At 43.4% G+C, this 25,547-nt stretch overlaps 1 protein-coding gene across 1 annotated transcript in view; it reads left to right on the top strand.

Moving 5' to 3' along the window:
* The window catches only part of RAB36 (RAB36, member RAS oncogene family), a 78,533-nt gene that overhangs the window by 5,775 nt on the left and 47,211 nt on the right, over positions 1–25,547 (top strand). Inside the window, exons 3-5 of the mRNA XM_073563780.1 lie at positions 5,240–5,305; positions 14,807–14,908; positions 23,663–23,727. Of these exons, the coding sequence (XP_073419881.1) occupies positions 5,240–5,305; positions 14,807–14,908; positions 23,663–23,727 (233 nt within the window). The remainder of the gene's footprint in view (positions 1–5,239; positions 5,306–14,806; positions 14,909–23,662; positions 23,728–25,547) is intronic.

Here is a 25,547-nt window from a genome sequence, read left to right as displayed (position 1 = left end):
CTCTAACTTCGCCGCTCAGTTGCTGAATAAGATCCAGGTGTAATTGCAGCCTCTCTAGCTACACCACTCAGGTGTAGTGGAGTAAGATCCAGGAGTAATTGCTGCCTCTCTAGCTACACTGCTCAGGTGTGGTGTAAGATCAGGTATAATTGCTGCCTCTCTAGCTACACTGCTCAGGTGTGGTGTAAGATCAGGTGTAATTGCTGCCTCTCTAGCTACACCGCTCAGGTGTGGAGTAAGATTCAGGTGTAATTGCTGCCTCTCTAGCTACACCGCTCAGGTGTGGTGTAAGATCAGGTGTAATTTCTTCTCTAACTTCGCCGCTCAGTTGCTGAATAAGATCCAGGTGTAATTGCAGCCTCTCTAGCTACACTGCTCAGGTGTGGTGTAAGATCAGGTATAATTGCTGCCTCTATAGCTACACTGCTCAGGTGTGGCGTAAGATCAGGTGTAATTGCTGCCTCTCTAGCTACACCGCTCAGGTGTGGAGTAAGGTCAGGTGTAATTGCTGCCTCTCTTGCTACACCACTCAGGTGTGGAGTAAGATTAGGTGTAATTGCTGCTTCTCTAGCTACACCGCACAGGTGTGGAGTAAGATCAGGTGTAATTGCTGCCTCTCTAGCTACACCGCTCAGGTGTGGAGTAAGATCAGGTGTAATTGCTGCCTCTCTAGCTACACCACTCACGTGTGGAGTAAGACCAGGTGTAATTTCTGCCTCTCTAGCTGCACCACTCAGGTGTGGAGTAAGATCAGGTGTAATTGCTGCCTCTCTAGCTGCACCGTTCAGGTGTGGAGTATGACCAGGTGTAATTTCTGCCTCTCTAGCTACACCTCTCAGGTGTGGAGTAAGATCCAGGTGTAATTTCTGCCTTATTAGCTACACCGCTCTGGTGTGTGTAGTAAGATCCAGGTGTAATTGCTGCCTCTCTAGCTACACCGCTCAGGTGTGGAGTAAGATCAGGTGTAATTGCTGCCTCTCTAGCTGCACCGTTCAGGTGTGGAGTAAGACCAGGTGTAATTTCTGCCTCTCTAGCTTCACCGCTCACGTGTGGAGTAAGATCCAGGTGTAATTGCTGCCTCTCTAGCTATACCGCTCAGGTGTGGAGTAAGATCCAGGTGTAATTGCTGCCTCTCTAGCTACACCGCTCAGGTGTGGAGTAAGATCAGGTGTAATTGCTGCCTCTCAGCTGCACCGTTCAGGTGTGGAGTAAGATCCAGGTGTAATTGTTGCCTCTCTAGCTGCACCGTTCAGGTGTGGAGTAAGACCAGGTGTAATTTCTGCCTCTCTAGCTTCACCGCTCACGTGTGGAGTAAGATCCAGGTGTAATTGCTGCCTCTCTAGCTATACCGCTCAGGTGTGGAGTAAGATCCAGGTGTAATTGCTGCCTCTCTAGCTACACAGCTCTGGTGTGGAGTAAGATCAGGTGTAATTGCTGCCTCCCTAGCTGCACCGTTCAGGTGTGGAGTAAGACCAGGTGTAATTTCTGCCTCTCTAGCTACACCGCTCAAGTGTGAAGTAAGATCAGGTGTAATTGCTGCCTCTCTAGCTGCACCGTCCAGGAGTGGAGTAAGACCAGGTGTAATTTCTGCCTCTCTAGCTACACCGCTCAGGTGTGGAGTAAGATCCAGGTGTAATTGCTGCCTCTCTAGCTACACCGCTCAGGTGTGGAGTAAGATCAGGTGTAATTGCTGCCTCTCTAGCTACACCGCTCAGGTGTGGAGTAAGATCAGGTATAATTGCTGCCTCTCTAGCTGCATCGTTCAGGTGTGGAGTAAGATCAGGTGTAATTTCTGCCTCTCTAGTTACACCGCTCAGGTATGGAGTAAGATCCAGGTGTAATTGCTGCCTCTCTAGCTGCACCGTTCAGGTGTGGAGTAAGATCAGGTGTAATTTCTGCCTCTCTAGCTACACCGCTCAGGTGTGGAGTAAGATCCAGGTGTAATTGCTGCCTCGCTAGCTACACCGCTCAGGTGTGGAGTAAGATCAGGTATAATTGCTGCCTCTCTAGCTACACCGCTCAGGTGTGGAGTAAGATCCAGGTGTAATTGCAGCCTCTAGCTACACCGCTCAGGTGTGGAGTAAGATCAGGTATAATTGCTGCCTCTCTAGCTACACCGCTCAGGTGTGGAGTAAGACCAGGTGTAATTTCTGCCTCTCTAGCTACACCGCTCAGGTGTGGAGTAAGATCAGGTGTAATTGCTGCCTCTCTAGCTGCACCGTTCAGGTGTGGAGTAAGATCCAGGTGTAATTTCTGCCTCTGTAGCTACACCACTCAGGTGTGGAGTAAGATCCAGGTGTAATTGCTGCCTCTCTTGCTACACTGCTCAGGTGTGGTGTAAGATCAGGTATAATTGCTGCCACTATAGCTACACTGCTCAGGTGTGGAGTAAGATCAGGTGTAATTGCTGCCTCGCTAGATACACCGCTCAGGTGTGGAGTAAGATCAGGTGTAATTGCTGCCTCTCCAGCTGCAATGCTCAGGTGTGGAGTAAGACCAGGTGTAGTTGCTGCCTCTCTAGCTACACCGCTCAGGTGTGGATTAAGATCAGGTGTAATTGCTGCCTCTCTAGCTACACCGCTCAAGTGTAGAGTAAGATCTGTTCTTCAGTCTTATCAATCCAACCTAGGAAACAACATCCCCATAAGAAAGACAATGTTTCATGTGTCTATTTGAACAATTAGATAGGATACACAAAAACAGTAGGACTAGATCAAGTGAGCACAGCCTCATGGAGGTGTAGAAGAGATATCGTTGCTGGCAAATATGGACTTTGAGCAGAAGTAAATACCTCTGACTGTGACATAGTGCCAAAAATAGTGTGACTTCCACCCGGAACTACACAACCCCTTCTCCTTGTCTGACATAAGTGTATACCTGTGTTACACAGATCACTCGCTACATAATTGTGTCAGCTATTTATTTACATTGGCATATGGAGTACAGCAATTTTTAATAATGAAATACAGTAACAAAACCTTATAATTGGACCTGGAAACGAAAGGTGTCTGACTTTTGAGACAATTTTATTTATTTATTTAAAAAAAAATGATTTTTAGGCCAAAAATACTTTCATTTAAGTAAATAAAAAATCTATCCTAAGGGTGTGTGCACACGTTGCGGATTAGCCTGCGTTTTCCCCTGCGGTTTGACACCTGTACAATGGAACAGGTGTGAAACCGCTTCGGATTCCACACAAAGAATTGACATGCTGCGGATTTGAAACCGCAGCAAATCCGCACAGAAAAATCCGCAGCATGTGCACAGCGGTTTTTGTTTTCCATTGAAAACAATGGTACTGTACACCGCAGCAAAAACTGCTGCGGATCCGCAACAGAATCCGCAATGTGTGCACACACCCTAAGGTGGTCAGCCCCTGGGTTATTTCAATATTGTGTTGGGTAAATATCTGTCTTTGCATAACTCAAAATCCTAATGATAAAATGAATACTAAAAGGGTATTATGATCTACAGAAATGACTACCTATCTACTGGACTGGTGATTTGTCCCTGGCTATAAAGAAAGCTTCAGTGCCATAAGATCAAGCTGGCCATACTTAACCTATGGGATAGCTGTCAGCTGGATGTTCCGTCAGCAGAGAGATATCTGTCAGACTCATACACAGGAAGGCGATGTGTTTCCAGTGGGGAGAATATAAAATTGTCCCTTCCAGACACTTCTAGCAATGTATTATCTCTTAAGAAATAAAAAAAAATTGAGTGTTGAAATTCCAATGCGCCAGTCTATTTCACCCTGCCATCATCTGTTGGTGTCGTGAGGTCATCTCCTCCTGAATTGTGTCCATGGGAGAATGTGAAACACCACGCCATCAGTGGGTGTCCCAGTGGTGGAGCCCAGACTGATCTAACAACTATCATGTTTCCAGTGGGTAGTTGATAAATTATTTAGAAAGAGTATTTTCACTATAATAAACACTGAGATATCATTCCTATACTAAGATGTTGACGGAAGAGAACGCCGTCGTTTTAGCAGTCGTGATAATGTGATGAGATGTCATCATGATGTCATGCTGCTATACCGCAATGAAGGCATTAACTAACAGTTTGGTGCAGAAATGTCAAGGCTTTTTGCTGATAACATAATTAAAGGGAATCTGTCCGGGTCTGGAGGATCAGCTTTTCTAAGCCGTCTATGTGGGCATTTAGGTCATAGGAAGCGGAATAAAATGTTACCTTGATATTTGCAATCCAATGTCTTATTCCGGAGAAATCCATGTTTTTCTGATCTGTAAAAGAACTGTTCAGGACTATGGGCCATATATAGATCTTGAGAATCTGCTTCCAGAGCTTATTTTACATGAAAGGGGGAGTTACCAGTGTGATGTATAATGGCCGCTCTGCTCTCCTGATCTCACTGCAGAGCTGTGTGTGATTATACCTGACACCTGCAGGTTCCTCTCAGCTCCAGCTTCCACCTCACAGGCAGACAGGGCAACAATACAGCAGAGCTGTAAGAGCTGCAGCAAATTAGTTTGTAATGAGACAAAGTTCAGCTCTCCTGTTCTGTGTTAGTTACTTGTCTTGCACTGGTATTGCCTCCTTTTATTAAAATAGTCCCTGGAGGCAGACTCTCACGCAGATCAGTGTCCAGCCCACAGCCCTGAACAATTCATTTGCATATAAGAAATGGTTGGATTTCTCTGGACTAAGACATCGGTTTACAGGAGAGCTGTGATGGGAAGAAAGAAGCACAAATCGAGAAGACTCCTGCAATGCAGCGACTCTTGTAAAGGGCTGCTGCACCCGGACTAGTGTCAGAGAGTGTACGCCTCACTGGACTAGTCCCGGTTCATTAGCATCCATTGAGGGTGCATGAATTCATTTTACTGAAATATTTGCAGTTCCATAAAATAATAAAATCATTACTGGACTAACTTAATAAAACCATGAAAGGTCTGGTCGCAGTTAAAAAGCGTCAATGGATCTGGTATGGTACTTTTAATGTTAAAGATGTGTGTAGTCACAAGCCCACTGCAAGCTCATCAAATATAAGGAACACTGGAAGGGCAGAATGAGTAAAAATGATCAAAATAACCTCTAATGAACCACTAATTGCTACATGTTGTCTTTCTACATTGTCATCTTTCTAAAACAAATGAACCTCAATAGTAGAGTGATCAAACAGACACAGTAAAATGTTCCCTTAAACCATCTAATACATACAGTAGATGCACTTTTAATTATTGATTTTTTTTTTTTACATAAACATGTTCCACAGATTGAAGATGTCAAAAGTTGTGATGGTGGGGGACCTTTATGTTGGGAAAACAAGTTTGATCAACAGGTACATTTTTAAAATATTTATTTTATTACTTTTTATCAGAGTTCTTACAAATCAGAGTAGGATGAACAAGTATCATGTGATTTATATGACAGAAGATGCAGTCTGCAAAGCATTTGGTACTGAAGGAGGCAAAAATGTTTTATCAATACATGACCATAGATGAAGACAAGGTAGTGAGAAAGTATTCACCGTTAATAATATTGGAATATGCTATAACCCCTCCATGTTTTCTTCAGTAAAAGAGGAAGAGTCTTTCAGTAGTAAAGGAATCTAATGCAATATACTATGGGACCGTTTCATCTTGATCATCGGGTGTGCAGGAGTCAGACACTCCTTATTCATGAAGAAGTGCACGCCTCTTCAGAAGTCTGAACTGTTCAACATCTTTATCAATGATTTAGATGAAGGAATTGAGGGTAAACTGATTAAATTTGCTGATGACACAAAGTTAGGAAGGGTAGCTAATACTAGAGAAGAGAGGGAGGGGATTCAAAAAGATATATACTGTATATATATATATAAACTGGAGCAATGGACAGCAACTAACAGAATGTTTTTTAACAGAAAAAAATGCAAAGTACTACATCTGGGCAATAGAAATGAAAAAAGCATATACAGAATGGGAGGAATAGGGCTAAGCAACAGCACATGTGAAAAAGACTTGGGTATACTAATAGATCAGACTGAACATGAGTCAACAGTGTGATGCAGCAGCAAAAAAGACAAATGCATTTCTAGGATGTATTAACAGAAGAAGACAGTATAGATCACGTGAAGTCATTATTGCCCTCTACTCCTCTTTGGTCAGACCTCATCTGGAATACTGTGTCCAGTTTTGGGCACCATATTTTAAAAAAGACATCAACAAACTGGAGCAAGTTAAGAGAAGAGCGACCAGAATGGTGACCAGTCTGCAAACCATGCCCTATGAGAAACGGTTGCAGGATTTGGGAATGTTTAGCTTGCAAAAGAGAAGACTGAGAGGAGACTTAATAGCTGTCTACAAATATCTCAAGGGCTGTCACATTGTAGAAGGATCATCTTTATTCTCATTTGCACAAGTAAAGACTAGAAGCAATGGGATGAAACTAAATGGGAAGATGCACAGATAAGATATTAGAAAAAACTTTTTGACAGTGAGGGTGATCAATGAGTGGAACAGGCTGCCATGAGAGGTGGTGAGTTCTTCAATAGAAGTCTTCAAACAAAGGCTGGACAGACATCTGTCTGGGATGATTTAGTGAATCCTGCTTTGAGCAGGGGGTTGGACCAGATGGCCCAGTAGGTCCCTTCCAACTCTACCATTCTTTGATTCTATGAAACTTCTGATCAGTGACATGCTCCTCCGTGCACCACCCCAGAAATTCAGTCAACTACTTGAGTGAGATTTCAGGCGTAGGAAACACCACTTCTCGTCATGAATTAGGCGAGCTGTGGTGTCACGCCACCGTCCCACCCCAACTTTGCCAATTTTGTTGGAGTTGGTAGAAACAGGTGTGAAAATGCCAAATTTCTGGTGTGACAGCTTTGATGAATCAGGCCCTTCATGTCTTACTATCTGGAAAACCCATATCACCGATACATCAAGACCAGTACTGTTCACGCCATTCTTGATGCGGAGATGGACTGGAGTCACACACTCCTGATTCATGATGAAGTGGCGTGCATCTCTGTGTGCACCTCGCCACAAATACTACTCAATCAGCCATCGCTCGTCATGAAATTGACTAGCAGCAGTCACCACGCCGCCGTCGTGCCATACAGTCATGGCCAAAAGTATTGACACCCCTGCAATTCTGTCAGATAATACTCAGTTTCTTCCTGAAAATGATTGCAAACACAAATTCTTTGGTATTATTATCTTCATTTACTTTGTCTTAAATGAAAAAACACAAAAAGAATTGTCCTAAAGCCAAATTGGATATAATTCCACACCAAACATAAAAGAGGGTGGACAAAAGTATTGGCACTGTTCGAAAAATCATGTGATGCTTCTCTAATTTGTGTAATTAACAGCACCTATAACTTACCTGTGGCACCTTAGGCTACTTTCACACATCAGGTTTTCGGCGTCAGGCGCGATCCGGCGTCGTGCCGGAATGCCGGATCCGGCAAATGTTTAGTAAAACCGGATGTGACGGATCCGGTTTTCTGCCGGATCCGTCTTTTTCTTGACAGACAAAACCGGATCCGTCTCATTCGGTTCATCCGTTTTTCTATCCGTTTTTCGACGGATTACGCCGGATCCGGTTTTTAAAATTGACCCTTGTGGCCTTCCGAACGGGATTGGCTACTGGAAAACTATATATAGCATGTTCCTACAGCCCTTCTTTGACAGGTTGTAGAGGAGAAAGTGCAGGTTGGAGAGAAGAGCAAGTTACTGGCGAAGATGGATGTTGTCATTGGAAATATTTTGAAGAATTTGGCGGATTTTATAGCGGAGGCGAATTGTTTGAGGGTGATTGTTCTGGAGAAGGAGAGAGCGAGACAGCAGCGCATCAGGCATCGTAGACGACGTTTGTGGATCCACCCCATCACAGCCAAGAGAATGACGCGTGGGGTCTATTCTACACTCTGCATGGACCTTCGACGAAACCCGGATAAATTTTTTGGATATGTTAGGATGAAAATGGAGAATTTTGATTACTTGGTGGAGCGCATTGCACACCTCATAAGAAAAGCGGACACCTATTGCCGCTTCTCTGTTTCACCCGCAGAGCGTCTGATGGTGACTTTAAGGTAAGCCACATTTATTGGATATGCTCGCATCAGAGCACACTTTCACTGCAATCTTGTTGGTGGTAGTTTGTATCTCCAAGTGTTATAGGTCAGTTTTGGTATGTAATGCTGTGATTTAAAACTAATTGATTGTTTTTTAATTCCCCACAGATTTCTTGCAACTGGAGAATCCCTTTCGTCACTGCATTTCCAGTACAGACTCGGGATTTCCACCATATCTGGAATTGTGAAGTACACATGCCGTGCACTGTGGGACTCCTTAGCTGAAGAGTTTTTACCAGAGCCCACAACAGAGAGGTGGATTGAAATTGCTGACAAGTTTCAACAGATATGTCAGTTTCCAAACTGCTTGGGCGCTGTGGACGGGAAACATATCCGCATTGTAAAGCCAGCTGGATCGGGATCGGAATATTTCAATTACAAGAAATATTTTTCAATTGTCCTCATGGCCATCGCTGACGCGGAATACAAATTTATTGCGGTTGATATTGGGGCCTATGGCCGCTCCAATGACTCTCAAGTTTTCAAACTGTCTGCCATGGGGCGTAAACTGTATGGAAACACCTTCCAGTTCCCACCACCTAGACCGCTGCCGCAAACATCTGGTCCACCTATGCCATTTGTCTGTGTAGGGGATGAAGCCTTCCAGCTGTCAGAACACCTTTTGAAACCGTACTCTAGCAGAGGATTGACAAGACCAAAACGCATTTTTAATTACCGCCTCACAAGAGCAAGAAGAATGGTTGAATGTACCTTTGGTATTCTGACAGCCAAATGGCGGGTCCTATTGACTGCGATCAACCTCAAGACAGAAACTGTGGACGAGGTGATCAAAGCGTGCGTGGTACTCCACAATTTTGTTATCTGCAAGGAACCCATTTCCATTGAGGACACCTCTGAAGAAACCACCTTGCAAGATTACCATGACATTACCACTAGAAGTTCTGTGACGGTTTCAGTAATGAGGGACAATTTTGCAATATACTTTATGTCACCTCAAGGCAGAGTACACTGGCAGGATGACAGAGTGTGAAAGATTTGTGCCCTAACCAAACTTGTGTACCTTCTGGACCAACAGTATATACCTTTGCCAACCAAAGTTGGCTATCTTGTCATGGTCTTACTATTTTTAGCTTTAGGCCACAGGTGTGTACCTGGTTGTGTTTTATGCAAAGTATTTCACCTTTTAACAAAAGTTGTGTACATTGTTAGGAAATCACCAACAATAAACACAACTTTTTAGGTGAAATACTTTGCTAGGAACACAACTGTGGCAAAAAGCTAAAATTTACCCACAGTTATATACCTAGTTTTGAATACCATTTCACCTTTTAAATACCCTGTATTTAACCTTTTTCGCCGCAGAAAGAAATGACAGACATCCAGTGTAAAATAATTTAACTTTTATTGAAAAATGTTTTTTTAGTAAACTTTTTTAAAATTTTAATAAACTTGTTTAATAAAGCTTTGAAACCATAAAACTGGTCATTTTTATTTAAATACACACATTATAAATCTGTGTAGTGTGTGGTGGAAATACTGCTGGAGGGGCTGCGGGACACTTCGACACTGGGAGTGTGGAGAGAGGACTGGGATCGTGGTGGGGAAGGAACAGTTAGAGGTGAAGGTGTGGAAAAAACTACAGAATGGGTGGACATGTGGGAAGCAGAAGAGGTGGTGGGTGGTGGAGTGGAGGGTTGGGCAGGGACAGCAGGAGCAGATGATGTTGATGGCAAGTTGTATGGGGAAGGAGTTTGGTACGGGGCAGGTTGCTGGAAGTGGGGAGATGTCTGGTACGGGGCAGGTTGCTGGAAGTGGGGAGATGTCTGGTACGGGGCAGGTTGCTGGAAGTGGGGAGATGTCTGGTACGGGGCAGGTTGCTGGAAGTGGGGAGATGTCTGGTACTGGGGAGGTTGCTGGTACTGGGGAGTTTGCAGGTACTGGGGAGGTTGCTGGTACTGGGGAGGTTGCTGGTACTGGGGAGGTTGCTGGTACTGGGGAGGTTGCTGGTGCTGGGGAGGTTGCTGGTGCTGGGGAGGTTGCTGGTGCTGGGGAGGTGGATGGTGCTGGGGAGGTGGATGGTGCTGGGGAGGTGGATGGTATGTAATAGGAGGGGGAGGATGGAAAGTGGCTGGAGGGGGTGTAGATGTAATAGGAGGGGGAGGATGGAAAGTGGCTGGAGGGGGTGTAGATGTAATAGGAGGGGGAGGATGGAAAGTGGCTGGAGGGGGTGCAGGTGGAGGAACTACTGTGGTGGGAGGAGGAGGTTGGGAGGTAACTTGCTGGAGAGCAGCGTGGCATGAATGCATTACATGCATCTGCTGGGCAGGAGAGAGCGTTTCCATGCGCTCCACAACAGACCTGAAAAAGGTGTGGTTTGGCGAAGATCTTGCTTCTGAATGCATGGTTTGCAGAAGTGTCTTCACCTCCAGAATGCTGGAGTTGATCTGCTGATAGCCTGCGGAGATTTGCTCTGACAAGACTTTTAGACAGTTCTGGAAAGATGCATTCAGATGCAAGAACTCTGGCGCATAAGTCTTTTCCTGACCCCTCTGCCGCTGCCGCCCAGTACCCGCAGGTGTACTAGAGGTGGCAGGGGCAGAAGGGTGGGGTAAAGGGAAAGCGATCTCCTCACCAGCAGCTTCATGTAATGTAGGCGGCCACGATGCTCCTGTGCTGGTGGATGGGACAGATGGTTCGAATGTGTGGGAAGGCTGGGAAGGTGCAGATGTACCGGGGCGGTCGAAGTGTCCCTCGGTGTCGGTCTCCTCAGGGATCGCCTCAGAAGGGTCCAATCGTGCAGGCTCCCGAGTGCTGCTCACCGTGCTGTGGAATAAAGAGAAAAAAAAACAATTAAAATACTGACATGGTATGGCCCTGGCTGAAAAAAAAAATTTACATCTAACATTTTTTTTCACATGTGGTGTGTAATATTTACCTTCTAGTGACCATTGTTTCCCGGAGGAACGACAGGGCTTCTGCGTACTTGTACTTGCTCCTGCGTCCTCCAGATCCACTCGGGGCCCGCATCTCTTTATTGAACTCCTTCTTGAAACGATCCCTCACAGACCGCCACCGATTCACAATTCTGTTCCCTGAAACGAGAAAGGAGTGGTTAGTATACAACATCAGTGTTTCCCAAACTCCAGTCCTCATGGTCCCCAGGGGTCATGTTTTCAGGATTTCCATAGTAAATAGAAATCCTGAACACATGATCCGTGGGGACCACGAGGACTGGAGTTCGGGAAACACTGGTTTACATCAAGCAACCGGTACTGTATATACTTACGCTCTTTAATCTGGGCCCGAACATCGAGGTCCTCCCAGCGGCCCACAAGGAGCGAACAGATTTCCTCCCAGAGTCGTCGGGTAACGATAAGGTCAGCCATATTCCAGAGCGGCTCCCTTTCTCTGACGAGATCGATGAGGTGGTCCACATCGAGTCCTCCATCCTCACCGTCAGAGTCGGGAGCACGCTGTGAAGGCTGTTAAAGAAAAAGACAAAAATATCATAATTAGCCTCCACAAAAGAAATGAAATAAAAAGTGCAAAAAAACAAAGCAAAAATATTTATACTTACACGCTGGTGACCGCCGCGTTGCTGTCGCCGACGACCCTGGGAGGCACTGCGAGGACCTCTTGGCCGAGCACCAGATTGGGAAGACTAGAGAAGAAAACAAAAAATGTTATGTCTTTGAATGTAGGCATTTGTTTGCTGTGTGTGGTCTGCAGAACATTGTTTTCTATGTGTTGTGTGTAGTGTGATGTTGTGTTTCTGCGTTTGATGCAAAAAACTTACCAATTGTGAGCCCACTCCAAGTGTCTGTCCACCCCTTCCTTCTTCTTCTGGGAGCTCCTCTTCATCTTGTGAATCCTGTTTTGAAATAAAAGGCAATGAATAGACATATATTACAGAGATGATGGATTTTGGAAATAAAAACTTACCGTCAAACGCTGACGATGCGAGGGAGGGCTCCCAGAAGATGATGTGCTGTCTTCCTGGTGGCCACACTCCATGCCTGTGAGTGGTGTTCCACCTGCTGCCATTGCTGCTGCTGCTGCTGCTGCTGCTGCATCTATTGGGCGGCTGTTGAATAAAGAGAAACAAAGGGCCAATGAATATCTTGATATTCAATAGCCCTAGTTTGGAGGAATGGGGGATTTGATAATTACCGTCTCTCATCTGCTGCTGGCCTCCCCTCCTCAGCATGTTCCATTTGCTGCTCCATTTGGGGTGGTGGTGGTGCTGATGGTGCTGCAGTGGTCTCCTGCCTTCTCCTGCTGCGCTTGGTTGCTTTCTTGGGTGGCATGTTGGGTGTGGCTGTGGGTCCCACTGTCTTGCTTTTATATATGTCTTGTGGGCAGAGCTACTGAGCATGCTCAGACCAAAAAACCCGATCCGGCCACCGGATCCGGCTTTCGCCGGATCCGGCGCATTGCGGCGCTCATAGGCTTTCATTGTGTGAAAAAGCCGGACGCGCCGGATCCGGCGTGTCCGGCTTTTACGCCGGAGACCAAAAACGTTACAGTAGCCGTTTTTTCCAGACGGCGGATCGCGACACATTGCCGGATCTGGCGAAAACCGGATGAAACGCATGGCCATCCGGCGCAAATGCAAGTCAATGGGGGGGAAACCGGATCCGGTATTGCATTTCGCCGGATCCGGTTTCGGTCAAAAGCGCCAGATCGCGCCTGACGGCGAAAACCTGATGTGTGAAAGAGGCCTAACAGGTGTTGGCAATAACTAAATCACACTTGCAGCCAGTTGACATGGATTAAAGTTGACTCAACCTCTGTCCTGTGTCCTTGTGTGTACCACATTGAGCATGGAGAAAAGAAAGAAGACCAAAAAACTGTCTGAGGACTTGAGAAACCAAATTGTGAGGAAGCATGAGCAATATCAAGGCTACAAGTCCATCTCCAAAGACCTGAATCTTCCTGTGTCTACCGTGCGCAGTGTCATCAAGAAGTTTAAAGCCCATGGCACTGTGGCTAACCTCTCTAGATGTGGCCGGAAAAGAAAAATTGACAAGAGATTTCAATGCAAGATTGTGCGGATGTTGGATAAAGAACCTCCACTAACATCCAAACAAGTTCAAGCTGCCCTGCAGTCCAATGGTACAACGGTGTCAACCCGTACTATCCATCGGCATCTGAATGAAAAGGGACTGTATGGTAGGAGACCCAGGAAGACTCCACTTCTTACCCCGAGACATAAAAAAGCCAGGCTGGAGTTTGCCAAAACTTACCTGAAAAAGCCTAAAACATTTTGGAAGAATGTTCTCTGGTCAGATGAGACAAAAGTAGAGCTTTTAGGGCAAAAGCATCAACATAGAGTTTACAGGAGAAAAAAGAGGCATTCAAAGAAAAGTACACGGTCCCTACAGTCAAACATGGCGGAGGTTCCCTGATGTTTTGGGGTTGCTTTGCTGCCTCTGGCACTGGACTGCTTGACCGTGTGCTTGGCATTATGAAGTCAGAAGACTACCAACAAATTTTGCAGCATAATATAGGGCCCAGTATGAGAAAGCTGGGTCTACCTCAGAGGTCATGGGTCTTCCAGCAGGACAATAACCCAAAACACACTTCAAAAAGCACTAGAAAATGGTTTGAGAGAAAGCACTGGAGACTTCTAAGGTGGCCAGCAATGAGTCCAGACCTGAATCCCATAGAACACCTGTGGAGAGATCTAAAAATGGCAGTTTGGAGAAGGCACCCTTCTAATATCAGGGACCTGGAGCAGTTTGCCAAAGAAGAATGGTCTAAAATTCCAGCAGAGCATTGTAAGAAACTCATTGATGGTTACCGGAAGCAGTTGGTCGCAGTTATTTTGGCTAAAGGTTGTGCAACCAAGTATTAGGCTGAGGGTGCCAATACTTTTGTCCGGCCCATTTTTGAAGTTTTGTGTGAAATGATCAATGTTTTGCTTTTTGCTTCATTCTCTTTTGTGTTTTTTCATTTAAGACAAATTAAATGAAGATAATAATACCAAAGAATTTGTGTTTGCAATCATTTTCAGGAAGAAACTGAATATTATCTGACACAATTGCAGGGGTGTCAATACTTTTGGCCATGACTGTAGTTCCACCTTCTTTGTCAGAGCTGGACGAAAATGGCTTGACAACACCAAAATTGGCATAATTTTAGAGCAGGCACTAGTTGCACCAAAAATATGCGACTTTTCAAATGTTTTTACAGCATAATACTAATGTAAAAGGTTTCATGAATTGGGCCCATAATATGCAGAGCAGCAGAACAACATAAGCATATTTTTTAACATTTATTTGGGAAAGATATTCAATTATGGGCACAAAGATAGTATTAATGGGGGTGCAGGCTCTGAGAACATTACAGAGAAGAATAAGAGAGCTATGATTCTTGTGTAAGAACTTGGCTTTTTTGTGAAATAAAGAAAAGCCTCTCTTTACTTTATAGCAATGTTTCCCAAACTCCAGTCCTCACGGCCCCCAGCACATTGTGTTTTCTGAATTTTCCTAGTATTGCACCAGGTGAGAGAACCTGTGGCAATTTCTGATACCTTATAGAATATTAATTCCATCACCTGTGCAATACTAAGGAAATACTGAAAAGATGATATGTCGTGGGCCGCGAGGACTGGAGTTTGGGAAACACTGGTCTAGAGCTAAGATGCAGGCCATTCAAACACACCCTAATATGTATTTTGCGAAGGTTATAGTAAATTTAATTACCGTATATCTAATCAGTAGCAAACTAAAAGCTGTAACTAATATGTCTCTACAGGTTTTGCAAGAATGTATTTGATCGTGATTATAAAGCCACCATTGGTGTTGATTTTGAGATTGAACGGTTTGAAATCTTGGGTGTCCCTTTCAACCTGCAGATGTAAGTAACTAACAATGTTTCCATATCTAATATACAGTCATGGCCAAAAGTTTAGAGAATGACACAAATATTAATTTTTACAAAGTCTACTGCTTCATTTTTTCTAATGGCAATTTGCATATACTCCAGAATGTTATAAAGAGTGATCAGCTTAACAGCAATTACTTGCAAAGTCAATATTTGCCTAGAAAATGAACTTTATCCCCCAAAACACATTTCAACATCATTGCAGCCCTGCCGTAAAAGGACCAGCTAACATCGTTTCAGTGATTGCTCCATTAACACAGGTGTGGGTGTTGATGAGGACAGGGCTGGAGATCAGTCTGTCATGATTAAGTAAGAATGACACCACTTTTCACTTTAAAAGGAGGCTGGTGCTTGGCATCATTGTTTCTCTTCTGTTAACCATGGTTATCTCTAAAGAAACACGTGCAGTCATCATTGCACTGCACAAAAATGGCCTAACAGGGAAGAGTATCGCAGCTAGAAAGATTGCACCTCAGTCAACAATCTATCGCATTATCAAGAACTTCAAGGAGAGAGGTTCCCTTGTTGCCAAAAAGGCTCCAGGGCGCCCAAGAAAGACCAGCAAGCGCCAGGACCGTCTCTTAAAAGTGTTTCAGCTGCGGGATCGGGCTACCAGCAGTGCGGAGCTTGCTCAGGAATGGCAGCAGGCAGGTGTGAGTGCATCTGCACGCACTGTGAGGCGGAGACTCTTGGAGCAAGGCCTGGTCTCAAGGAGGGCAGCAAAGAAGCCACTTCTCTCCAGGAAAAACATCATGGACAGACTGATATTCTGCAAGAGGTGCAGGGAGTGGACTGCTGAGGACTGGGGTAAAGTCATTTTCTCTGATGAATCCCCTTTTCGATTGTTTGTGACATCTGGAAAATGGCTTATTCGGAGAAGACCAGGTGAGCGCTACCACCAGTCTTGTCTCATGCCAACTGTCAAGCATCCTGAAACCATTCATGTGTGGGGTTGCTTCTCAGCCAAGGGAATGGGCTCTCTCTCAGTCTTGCCTAAAAACACAGCCATGAATAAAGAATGGTACCAGAATGTCCTCCAAGAGCAACTTCTCCCAACTGTCCAAGAGCAGTTTGGAGATCAACAATGCCTTTTTCAACATGATGGAGCACCTTGCCATAAAGCAAAGGTGATAACTAAATGGCTCAGGGAACAAAACATAGAGATTTTGGGACCATGGCCTGGAAACTCCCCAGATCTTAATCCCATTGAGAACTTGTGGTCAATCATCAAGAGACGGGTGGACAAACAAAAACCTTCAAATTCAGACAAAATAAAAGCATTGATTTTGCAAGAATGGACTGCTATCAGTCAGGATTTGATCCAGAAGTTGATTGAGAGCATGCCAGGGGAATTGCTGAGGTCCTGAAGAAGAAGGGTCAACACTGCAAATATTGACTTGCTGCATTAACTCATTGTAACTGTCAATATAACCTTTTGCTACTCATAATATGATTGCAATTATATTTCTGTATGTGATAAAAACATCTGACAAACACACATAAAAACCAGAGGCCAGCAGATCATGTGAAAATATAATATTTGTGTCATTCTCAAAACTTTTGGCCATGACTGTATGCAGGTATTTTGTTATGTTTACAGTGGGTACGGAAAGTATTCAGACCCTTTTAAATTTTTCACTCTTTGTTTCATTGCAGCCATTTGGTAAATTGAAAAGAGTTAATTTTTTTCTCATTAACCCCTTTACCCCCAAGGGTGGATTGCATGTAATAACCAGGCAAATTTTTACAATTCTGACCACTGTCCCTTTATGAGGTAACAAACTGAAGAGCCCGGCGCTGCCCGGGCATAGTAACTAACTGTGGTTAGTTATAGCAAATTATAATTATCCTCCATCCCATAGTCCCGTGCCCATATACCCATCATACATATCCACGATCCCATAGGCCCGTGCCCATATACCCATCATACATATCCTCCATCCCATAGTCGAGTGCCCATATACCCATCACACATCCTCCATCCCATAGTCCCATGCCCGTATACCCATCATACATATTCGCCATCCCATAGTCCCATGCCCATATACCCATCATACATATTCGCCATCCCATAGTCGAGTGCCCATATACCCATCACACATCCTTCATCTCATAGTCCCATGCCCATATACCCATCATACATATCCTCCATCCCATAGTCCCGTGCCCTTATACCCATCATACATATGCGCCATCCCATAGTCCCGTGCCCATATACCCGTCATACATATCCTCCATCCCATAGTCCAGTGCCCATATACCCATCACACATCCTCCATCCCATAGTCCTGTGCCCATATACCCGTCATACATATCCTCCATCCCATAGTCCAGTGCCCATATACCCATCACACATCCTCCATCCCATAGTCAACCATTATGACATCATAATGATCGGCAGGGCTTGCAACCTATGATGACATCATCTTAGCCATGGCAACCATTATGACATGGGGCGGGGCTTGATACACACACACTTTTTCCCCATTATGTAGATAGGGGCAAAATTGTTTGGTGAATTGGAACACGCGGGGTTAAAATTTCGCCCTCTCAACATAGCCTAGGACACTCTCGGGGTCCAGATGTGTGACTGTGACAAATTTTGTGGCTGTAGCTGCGACGGTGCGGATGCCAATCCCAGACATACACACATACATACATACATACATACACACACTTGAGCTTTATCTATTAGATAACTCTTGAACGCTTCCATAGATCTCCGTGTTTCTGACATTGTTTTCTCGTGACATATTGTACTTCATGGTAGTGGTAACATTTCATTGATATATCTTGCATTTATTTGTGAAAAAAATGGAAATTTGGCGAAAAATGTTGAAAATTTCGCAATTTTCCAAATTTGAATTTTCATGCCCTTAAATCACAGAGATATGCCACACAAAATACTTAATAAGTAACATTTCCCACATGTTTACTTTACATCAGCACAATTTGGAACCACAATTTTTTTTTTGTTAGGAAGTTATAAGGGTTAAAAGTTGACCAGCGATTTCTCATTTTTACAACACCATTTTTTTTAGGGACCACATCACATTTGAAGTCACTTTGAGGGGTCTATATGATAGAAAACACCCAAAGGTGACACCATTCTAAAAACTGCACCCCTCAAGGTGCTCAAAACCACATTCAAGAAGTTTATTCACCCTTCAGGTGCTTCACAGGAATTTTTTGAATGTTTAAAAAAAATGAACATTTAACTTTTTTCACAAAAAAATTACTTCAAGTCCAATTTTTTTTATTTTACCAAGGGTAACTGGAGAAATTGGACCACAAAAGTTATTATGCAATTTGTCCTGAGTACGCTGATACCTGATATGTGGGGGGGAACCACTGATTCGGAGCATGGCAGAGCTTGGAAGGGAAGGAGCGCCATTTGACTTTTTCAACGCAAAATTGCCTGGAATTGAGATTGGACGTCATGTCTCGTTTGGAGAGCCCCTGATGTGTCTAAACAGTGAAAACCCCCCACAAGTGACCCCATTTTGAAAACTAGACCCCCCAAGGAACTTATCTAGATATGTGGTAAGCACTTTCAACCCCCAAGGACTTCACAGAAGTTTATAACGTACATCCGTACAATTAAAAAATCATATTTTTTCCACAAAAACTATTTTTTCACCCCCAATTTTTATTTTCCCAAGGGAAACAGGACCTCAAAAGTTATTGTGCAATTTGTCCTGAGTACGCTGTTACCCCATATGTGGGGGTAAACCACTGTTTGGGCTCATAGCAGATCACGGAAGGGAATGAGTGAAGTTTGACTTTTTCAATGCAGAATTGGCTGGACGCCATGTCGCGTTTGAAGAGCCCCTGATATGCGTAAACAGTGGAAACCTTCCACAAATTACCCCATTTTGGAAACTAGACCCCCCAAGGAACTTATCTAGATGTTTGGTGAGAACTTTGAACCCCTAAGGGCTTTACAGAAGTTTATAACGTACAGCTGTAAAATTAAAAAATCATATATTTTCCACAAAAAATATTTTTTCACCCCAAATTTTTATTTTCCCAAGGGAAACAGGACCCCAAAAGTTATTGTGCAATTTGTCCTGAGTACGCTGATACCCCATATGTGGGGGTAAACCACTGTTTGGGCGCATGGCAGAGCTTGGAAGGGAAGGAACACCGTTTGATTTTTTTCAACGCAGAATTGGCTGGAATTGAGATCAGACCCCATGTTGCATTTGGAGAGCCCCTGATGTGCCTAAACAGTCGAAACCCCCCAATTCTAACTCCAACCCTAACCCCAGCTCACCCCTAACCCGCATCTCAGCCCTAACCTTTGCCCTAACCCTAACGGGAAAATGGAAATAAATGCATTTTTGAATTTTATTATTTTTCCCTAACTAAGGGGGGTGATAAAGGGGGTTTGATTTACTATTTATAGCAGGTTTTTATGTTTGGCAGTTGTCACACGCTAAAAGACACTTTTTATTGCAAAAAATAGTTTTTGCATCACCACATTTTGAGAGCTATAATTTTTCCATATTTTGACCCACAGAGTCATGTGAGATCTTATTTTTTGTGGGACGAGTTGACATTTTTATTGGTGCCATTTTCGGGTACATGACATTTTTTTATCGCTTTTTATTCCCATTTTTGGGAGGCAGAATGAACAAAAAACAGCAATTCGTGAATTTCTTTTTTTGAGAGGAGGCATTTATACTGTTCCGTGTGTGGTAAAATTGATAAAGCGATTTTATTTTTCGGGTCAGTACGATGACAGCGATACCTCATTTATATCTTTTTTTATGTTTTGGTGATTTTATGCAATGAAAACAATTTTATTTAAAAAATAATTATTTTTTGCATAGCTTTATTCTGCGAGCTATAACTTTTTAATTTTTTCACTGATGATGACAGTTTGTCAGCTCGTTTTTTGCATTACAAGAAGCCGTTTTCAGCGGTACCATGTTTATTTATATCCGTCTTTTAGATCGCGTGTTATTGCACTTTTTGTTCCGCGGTATGATGATAAAGCATTGTTTTTTGCCTTGTTTTTTTCTTTTTGAAGGGGTTCACTAAAGGGGTTAACTAGTGAGACAGTTTTATAGGGCAGGTCGTTACGGATGCAGCGATACTAAATATGTGTACTTTTATTTATTTTTTTATTTACAAAAAAAAGAAGTTATTAGTGAATATATTTTTTATTATTTATTTAGGAATTTTTTAAAAATTATTTTTACACATTTTTTTTTTTTACTTTATTACATTGTCCCGGGGGGACATTGCTATATAGTGTCAGATCGCTGATCTGACACTTTGCACAGCAGCACTGTGTCAGATCAGCGATCTGACAGGCAGTGTAGGCGGCTGCTCGGCGCCTGCTCTCAGCAGGCACTGAGAAGCCACCTCCCAGCAGGAACCAGAAGGCCCTCGCGGCCATATTGGATCCGGGGGTCTGCAGGGAGTAGGCCCTCGGAGCAACCCGAGCACATCGCGTTGTTCCGAGGGTCTCAGTGAAGCACGCAGGGAGCCCCCTCCCTGAGTGATGCTTCCCTATGCCCCCGGAGCACTGCGATCATGTTTGATCGCATTGTGCCGGCGGTTAATGTGCCGGGAGCGGTCCGTGATCCCACTCCTGGAACATAGTGCCGGGTGTCAGCTGTGATAATCAGCTGACACCCGGCCGTGACCAGCTGCGCTCCCCCTGTGAGCGCAGCTGATCGCTATGACGTACTATCCCGTCCACGGTCATACAGGCCTGTGTCACTTGGACGGGATAGTATGTCATATGTCAGGAAGGGGTTAATGTACACTCTGCACCCCATCTTCACTGAAAAAACCCTCAGAAATTTTTGCAAATTTATTAAAAAAGAAAAACTTAAATATCACATGGTCATAAGTATTCAGACCCTTTGCTCAGTATTGAGTAGAAGCACCCTTTTGAGCTAGTACAGCCATGAGTCTTCTTGGGAATGGTGCTACAAGTTTTTTTACACCTGGATTTGGGGATCTTCTGCCATTCTTCCTGCAGATCCTCTCCAGTTCCGTCAGGTTACATGGTGAACGTTGGTGGACAGCCATTTTCAGGTTTCTCCAGAGATGCTCAATTGGGTTTAGGTCAGGGCTCTGGCTGGGCCAGTCAAGAATGGGGTGCAGAGTGTACATTAATGAGAAAAAAAAATAAACTTTTTTGAATTTACCAAATGGCTGCAATGAAACAAAGAGTTAAAAATTTAAAGGGGTCCGAATACTTTCCGTACCCACTGAATATGGTGCGTAAGTACCCTTCATAGAAAATGACTGATGATACAAATAAATTTTATTAGATAATGCTCATTTACACATATTAACCCCTTAGTGACAGAGCCAATTTTGACCTTAATGACCAAGCCAAATTTTAAAATTCTGACCACTGTCACTTTATGTGGTAATAACTCTGGAACGCTTCAACGGATCCCACTGATTCTGCGGTTGTTTTTTCGTGACATATTGTATTGTTCTCACTGTGCAGCATTATCTGGGGCCACTCACTGTGCACCCTAGGCTTATACGTGAGTCAATAAGTTTTCCCAGTTTTTTGTGACAAAATTAGGGAGGTCTGCTTATACACGGGTCAGCTTATACATGAGTATATACAGTATTTATGAAAAAATTGGCAAAAAAATTTAAAATTTTGCTATTTTCAGATGTTTAATTTTTCTGTCCTTAAAGAGAGTTATGTCACACAAAATAGTTAATAAATAACATTTCCCATATGTGTATTTCACATCAGCACAATTTTGGAAGCATATTTTCTATTTGTTAGGAAGTTAGAAGGGTTAAAAGTTGGCCAGTGATTTCTCATTTTTCCAACAAAATTTACAAAACCATTTTTTTAGGGACCACCTCACATTTGAAGTGACTTTGAGATATATATGATAGAAAATACCCAAAAGTGACACCATTCTAAAAAATGCACCCCTCAAGGTGTTCAAAACCATATTCAATAAGTTCATTAAGCCTTCAGGTGTTTCACGAGAACTGAAGCAATGTGGAAAGAAAAAAATTAACATTTAACTTTTTTCACAAAAAATATATTTTAGACCCCAAATTTTTTTATTTTCACAAGGGTAACAAGAGAAAATGTACCCCAAAATTTGTTGTGCACTTTCTCCTGAGTATGTCGATACCCCATATGTGGAGGAAATCAAGTGTTTGGGCCCCCATATGTGGGGGAAATCAAGTGTTTGGGCGCACGGCAGGACTCGGAAGGGAAGGAGCACCATTTCACTTTTTGAAAGCAATATTGTCTGGAATCGAGAGGAGATGCCATATTGCGTTTGGAGAGCCCCTGATCGCCTAAAAGGTGGAAACCTCCCACAACCGACTCCATTTTGGAAAACACACCCCTCAAGGATTTTATCCTGGGTTATAATGAGCATTTTTAATTCACAGGTATGACACAGAATTTGATAACATTAGGTTGTCGTATTGAATAAGTTGTCATTAGTATTGAGTGCAAGTGCTCGCTACTTCAGTTTGCATCGGGTGCTCGGAAATGCACTGAATATGGCGGATGCTCAAGTGACATGCTCAAGTTTCTGCCGACATGTTTCACGTCTGTTAGACACAAAAAAAAAACATGCGGGGGTCCGTGATACTCCATGCCTACCGGAGCACCCGATGCAAACTGCAAACTCAAGTAGCAAGCACTTGCGCTCAACACTAGCCGTCATATTGTCATCATTTTTTTGGATGGCGGGGGTATAGGGGAGGTTCGGGGGACCCCATTTCCCTCTTTTCTGAAATGTTAGCTCATATCAGAGGAGAGAGAAATGGATTTTAAATCAGACTTTTTTTGTGATCGCCATTATTCACTGACAAGGGACAGTGGGACCTGCTCTGACCCTGTTTTCCAGGGTCTCAGCTACCCCAAGCAATTGAGACCTTGGAAATTTTCTGACTCTGGGGGGCACTACAACCTTATTTTTCAGTGCCTTTAAAATCAGCGCTGAGGAATAAGTACCCTTAACTGCCGCCGTTAAAAGGCGTATGGGCGGTCGTTAAGGGGTAAAATTAATCTGCACCCTTAATCACCATGTCATTTTAGAGTGGACCTGTCACCAAAACAGAGCAAATTAAATAGACTTAGACAGACATTTAGGATTAACGTCAACTTTAGATTCGAAACAACCATTTAAATAATTTGGAACAATCCCTGAGCTCCCCTGATTCTGTAGTTTTCTTTACATTATGCACTGCATCGCACCATTGCGGATGTATTCATATTTGTTGAGAGCACAGAGCAGTATGTGAAATTTCTGCTTCCAGGTCTTTTTTTCAGAGTCTTCTCTGGGAACATGTGCTTTCACCCCTGCTATTACTTTGGTTAGCTTAAAAGTCCATTTACATAAACCGACCGTTGGCTTTAAGCATCCACCGAATAGCTGTTTGTTTGCTGATCCCAGTCGTTTACAAGCCTGTTTTCACAGACAGACTACATTTCAGATGTGTACTTTAACAGATTGTTCAGTGCCCATAAGCTGCACTCCTCCTGTTTACACGTGATGATGCAGCAGAAAAGATCATTTCACCCAACAAACGAGTGTTTTCCTGTTTGTCAGGTAGTCCACAGACTATTTAGACTGCGGGATCATCATGAAATTATCCTTCCAAGGAACGATTTTGATGAACAGTTGTAACATGTTAATAATTTTATTTATATTAATATTTTTTTTAAATTAATGTTTAATGTCCTGTTTTTTCTTCTTCCCTACAAAGTTGGGACACTGCGGGTCAAGAGAAATTCAAATGCATTGCATCTGCTTATTATCGGGGAGCACAAGGTGATTATTATTTACAACTAATGGAATAACTTTTTAAGGGAGTTTATCACATTCAGAAAAGCTAGTTGTCTGCAGGTATAGTAATAATCTGCAGTAAATACATAGTGTTCCAAATTATTGTGCAAATTGCATTTAAGTGTCATGAAGATGCCATTTTTTGTTTTTACAGTTAACTCATGGATTGTATTGTGTCTCAGGGATCTTTGGATCACTGAAATCAATCTCAAACACCTGTGAGCCCAATTAAAGGGAAACTACTTAAGAAGGATGATACACATTATTAAGCAGGGCACAGGTTTCAAGCAATAGGGAATGAAAAGGCTCTCTGTTGCTGAAAAATATCAAATAATGAAATGCCTAGGATAAGATATTAAAACATTAGATATTTCACAAAAACATATAGCTCTGGCAAAAATTAAGAGACCACAGCACAGTTTTATAAAAATCAGCTTCTCTACATGTCTGACAGCCATTCCATTCCAGTGTCAGTTGAATTCCAACCAGAATACACCTCGTTCTACTTAATGTACTTCTGATTAGGTGATCACCAATCTTATTTAACGAAAGAAAGTAGAAAAAACCTGCTGTGGTATTGACATGTCATGATCCATTTTTGGAATTGTGGCAGCTCTGGCTCCACTAAGTTAAAACTTTTTTCCTTTCAGGCCAGCGGGGATTAAATGTCAGTTTTTTCCCGCTGGCAAGCAGGTGTAATTGCATTACTGCTGGGTCAGCTGATGTGGGCGGTGACCACTCATTTAAAAGGTCACCTGATGCATCAGCTGACTGTCGGTGTTAGAGCTATCTGAGTTTGCTAATCTGGTGCCTTTATTCTGCTGTGCGGTGCTTTGCAGCATAGAAAGCTAAGTGTGGAGTTTTTGTTACTTTGTCCCTTTGGTGTCTGTCACTCCCCCCTGTGTTCATTACATGTGTTATGATTGAGTCACCGTAGGAGGCAAAAATAGAAATGCTAGCTAAGTCCAGAAAACCAGAGAAGTTGGCAGCTATCGGATTGCAGACCCCTGAACCTATCAACACAACTAGCAGTAGCCGTGAGGGGGCTCCTACGATGTCCTAGGCCCCTCGATCACAGCCGGAGGACTACATAGCCTAAAGACAGAAAGGGAAATCTAAACTGCCCCAGAGCAGACCCCAAAGCAAAAGGCAGCCCCCCACATATAATGACGGTGAAGCAAGAAGAAAGAACAAAACACAGACAGAAAGATAGACTGAGCAAAGATGGGGCCCAAGCTAGCTTAGATAGGAAAGGACAGGAAGGCTGCTGTCTGCAATCCGTAAAAAAACCCTATGAAAATAAGAGCCAACAAACTGACAGTAAAAAAGGCCCTGAAGAAGCTAGGCTTCAAAAAAGGCTATGTCAGTACTCAGGAATATTCTGAAGACAGAGCAACAGGCAAAAGGAGATTCAGCTCACCCCAGCAGGGAATGGCAGAATCCAGAAAAGCAAGGAAAACAAAACACTAATGCAAAAAGGCAAAGCAGAAATCTTAGCTTTAGATGAGCAGGAATCAGACTGGTTTCCTAGAAGTCCACAGAGAAATCACCCGCAGGCCAGAAGAGCGTCGGCAGCCTTATATCCAGTCACTAACTCCACTCAGCCAGTCATCATCATCAGCCCCAGGTGTTTGACAATCAGGCTCACTACCTTTCTCCACCAGAAGAGGGAGTTCCTCGGGCCTCAGTAGTGAAGGGGAAAATGAACTCACAACAACATGTAGAGGTGAGGCTAGTGCTCTTTGCCGGCCTGTGCACTAGCCAGGGCAGTTATAGGTGACAACTAGGGACGAGGTATCCTGAGG

Source organism: Dendrobates tinctorius, unplaced genomic scaffold, assembly GCF_039654945.1.
Source record: "Dendrobates tinctorius isolate UK_male_01 unplaced genomic scaffold, ASM3965494v1 ptg000397l, whole genome shotgun sequence".
NCBI classification, from domain to species: domain Eukaryota; kingdom Metazoa; phylum Chordata; class Amphibia; order Anura; family Dendrobatidae; genus Dendrobates; species Dendrobates tinctorius.
This window is presented reverse-complemented; position numbering and strand designations above follow the sequence as displayed.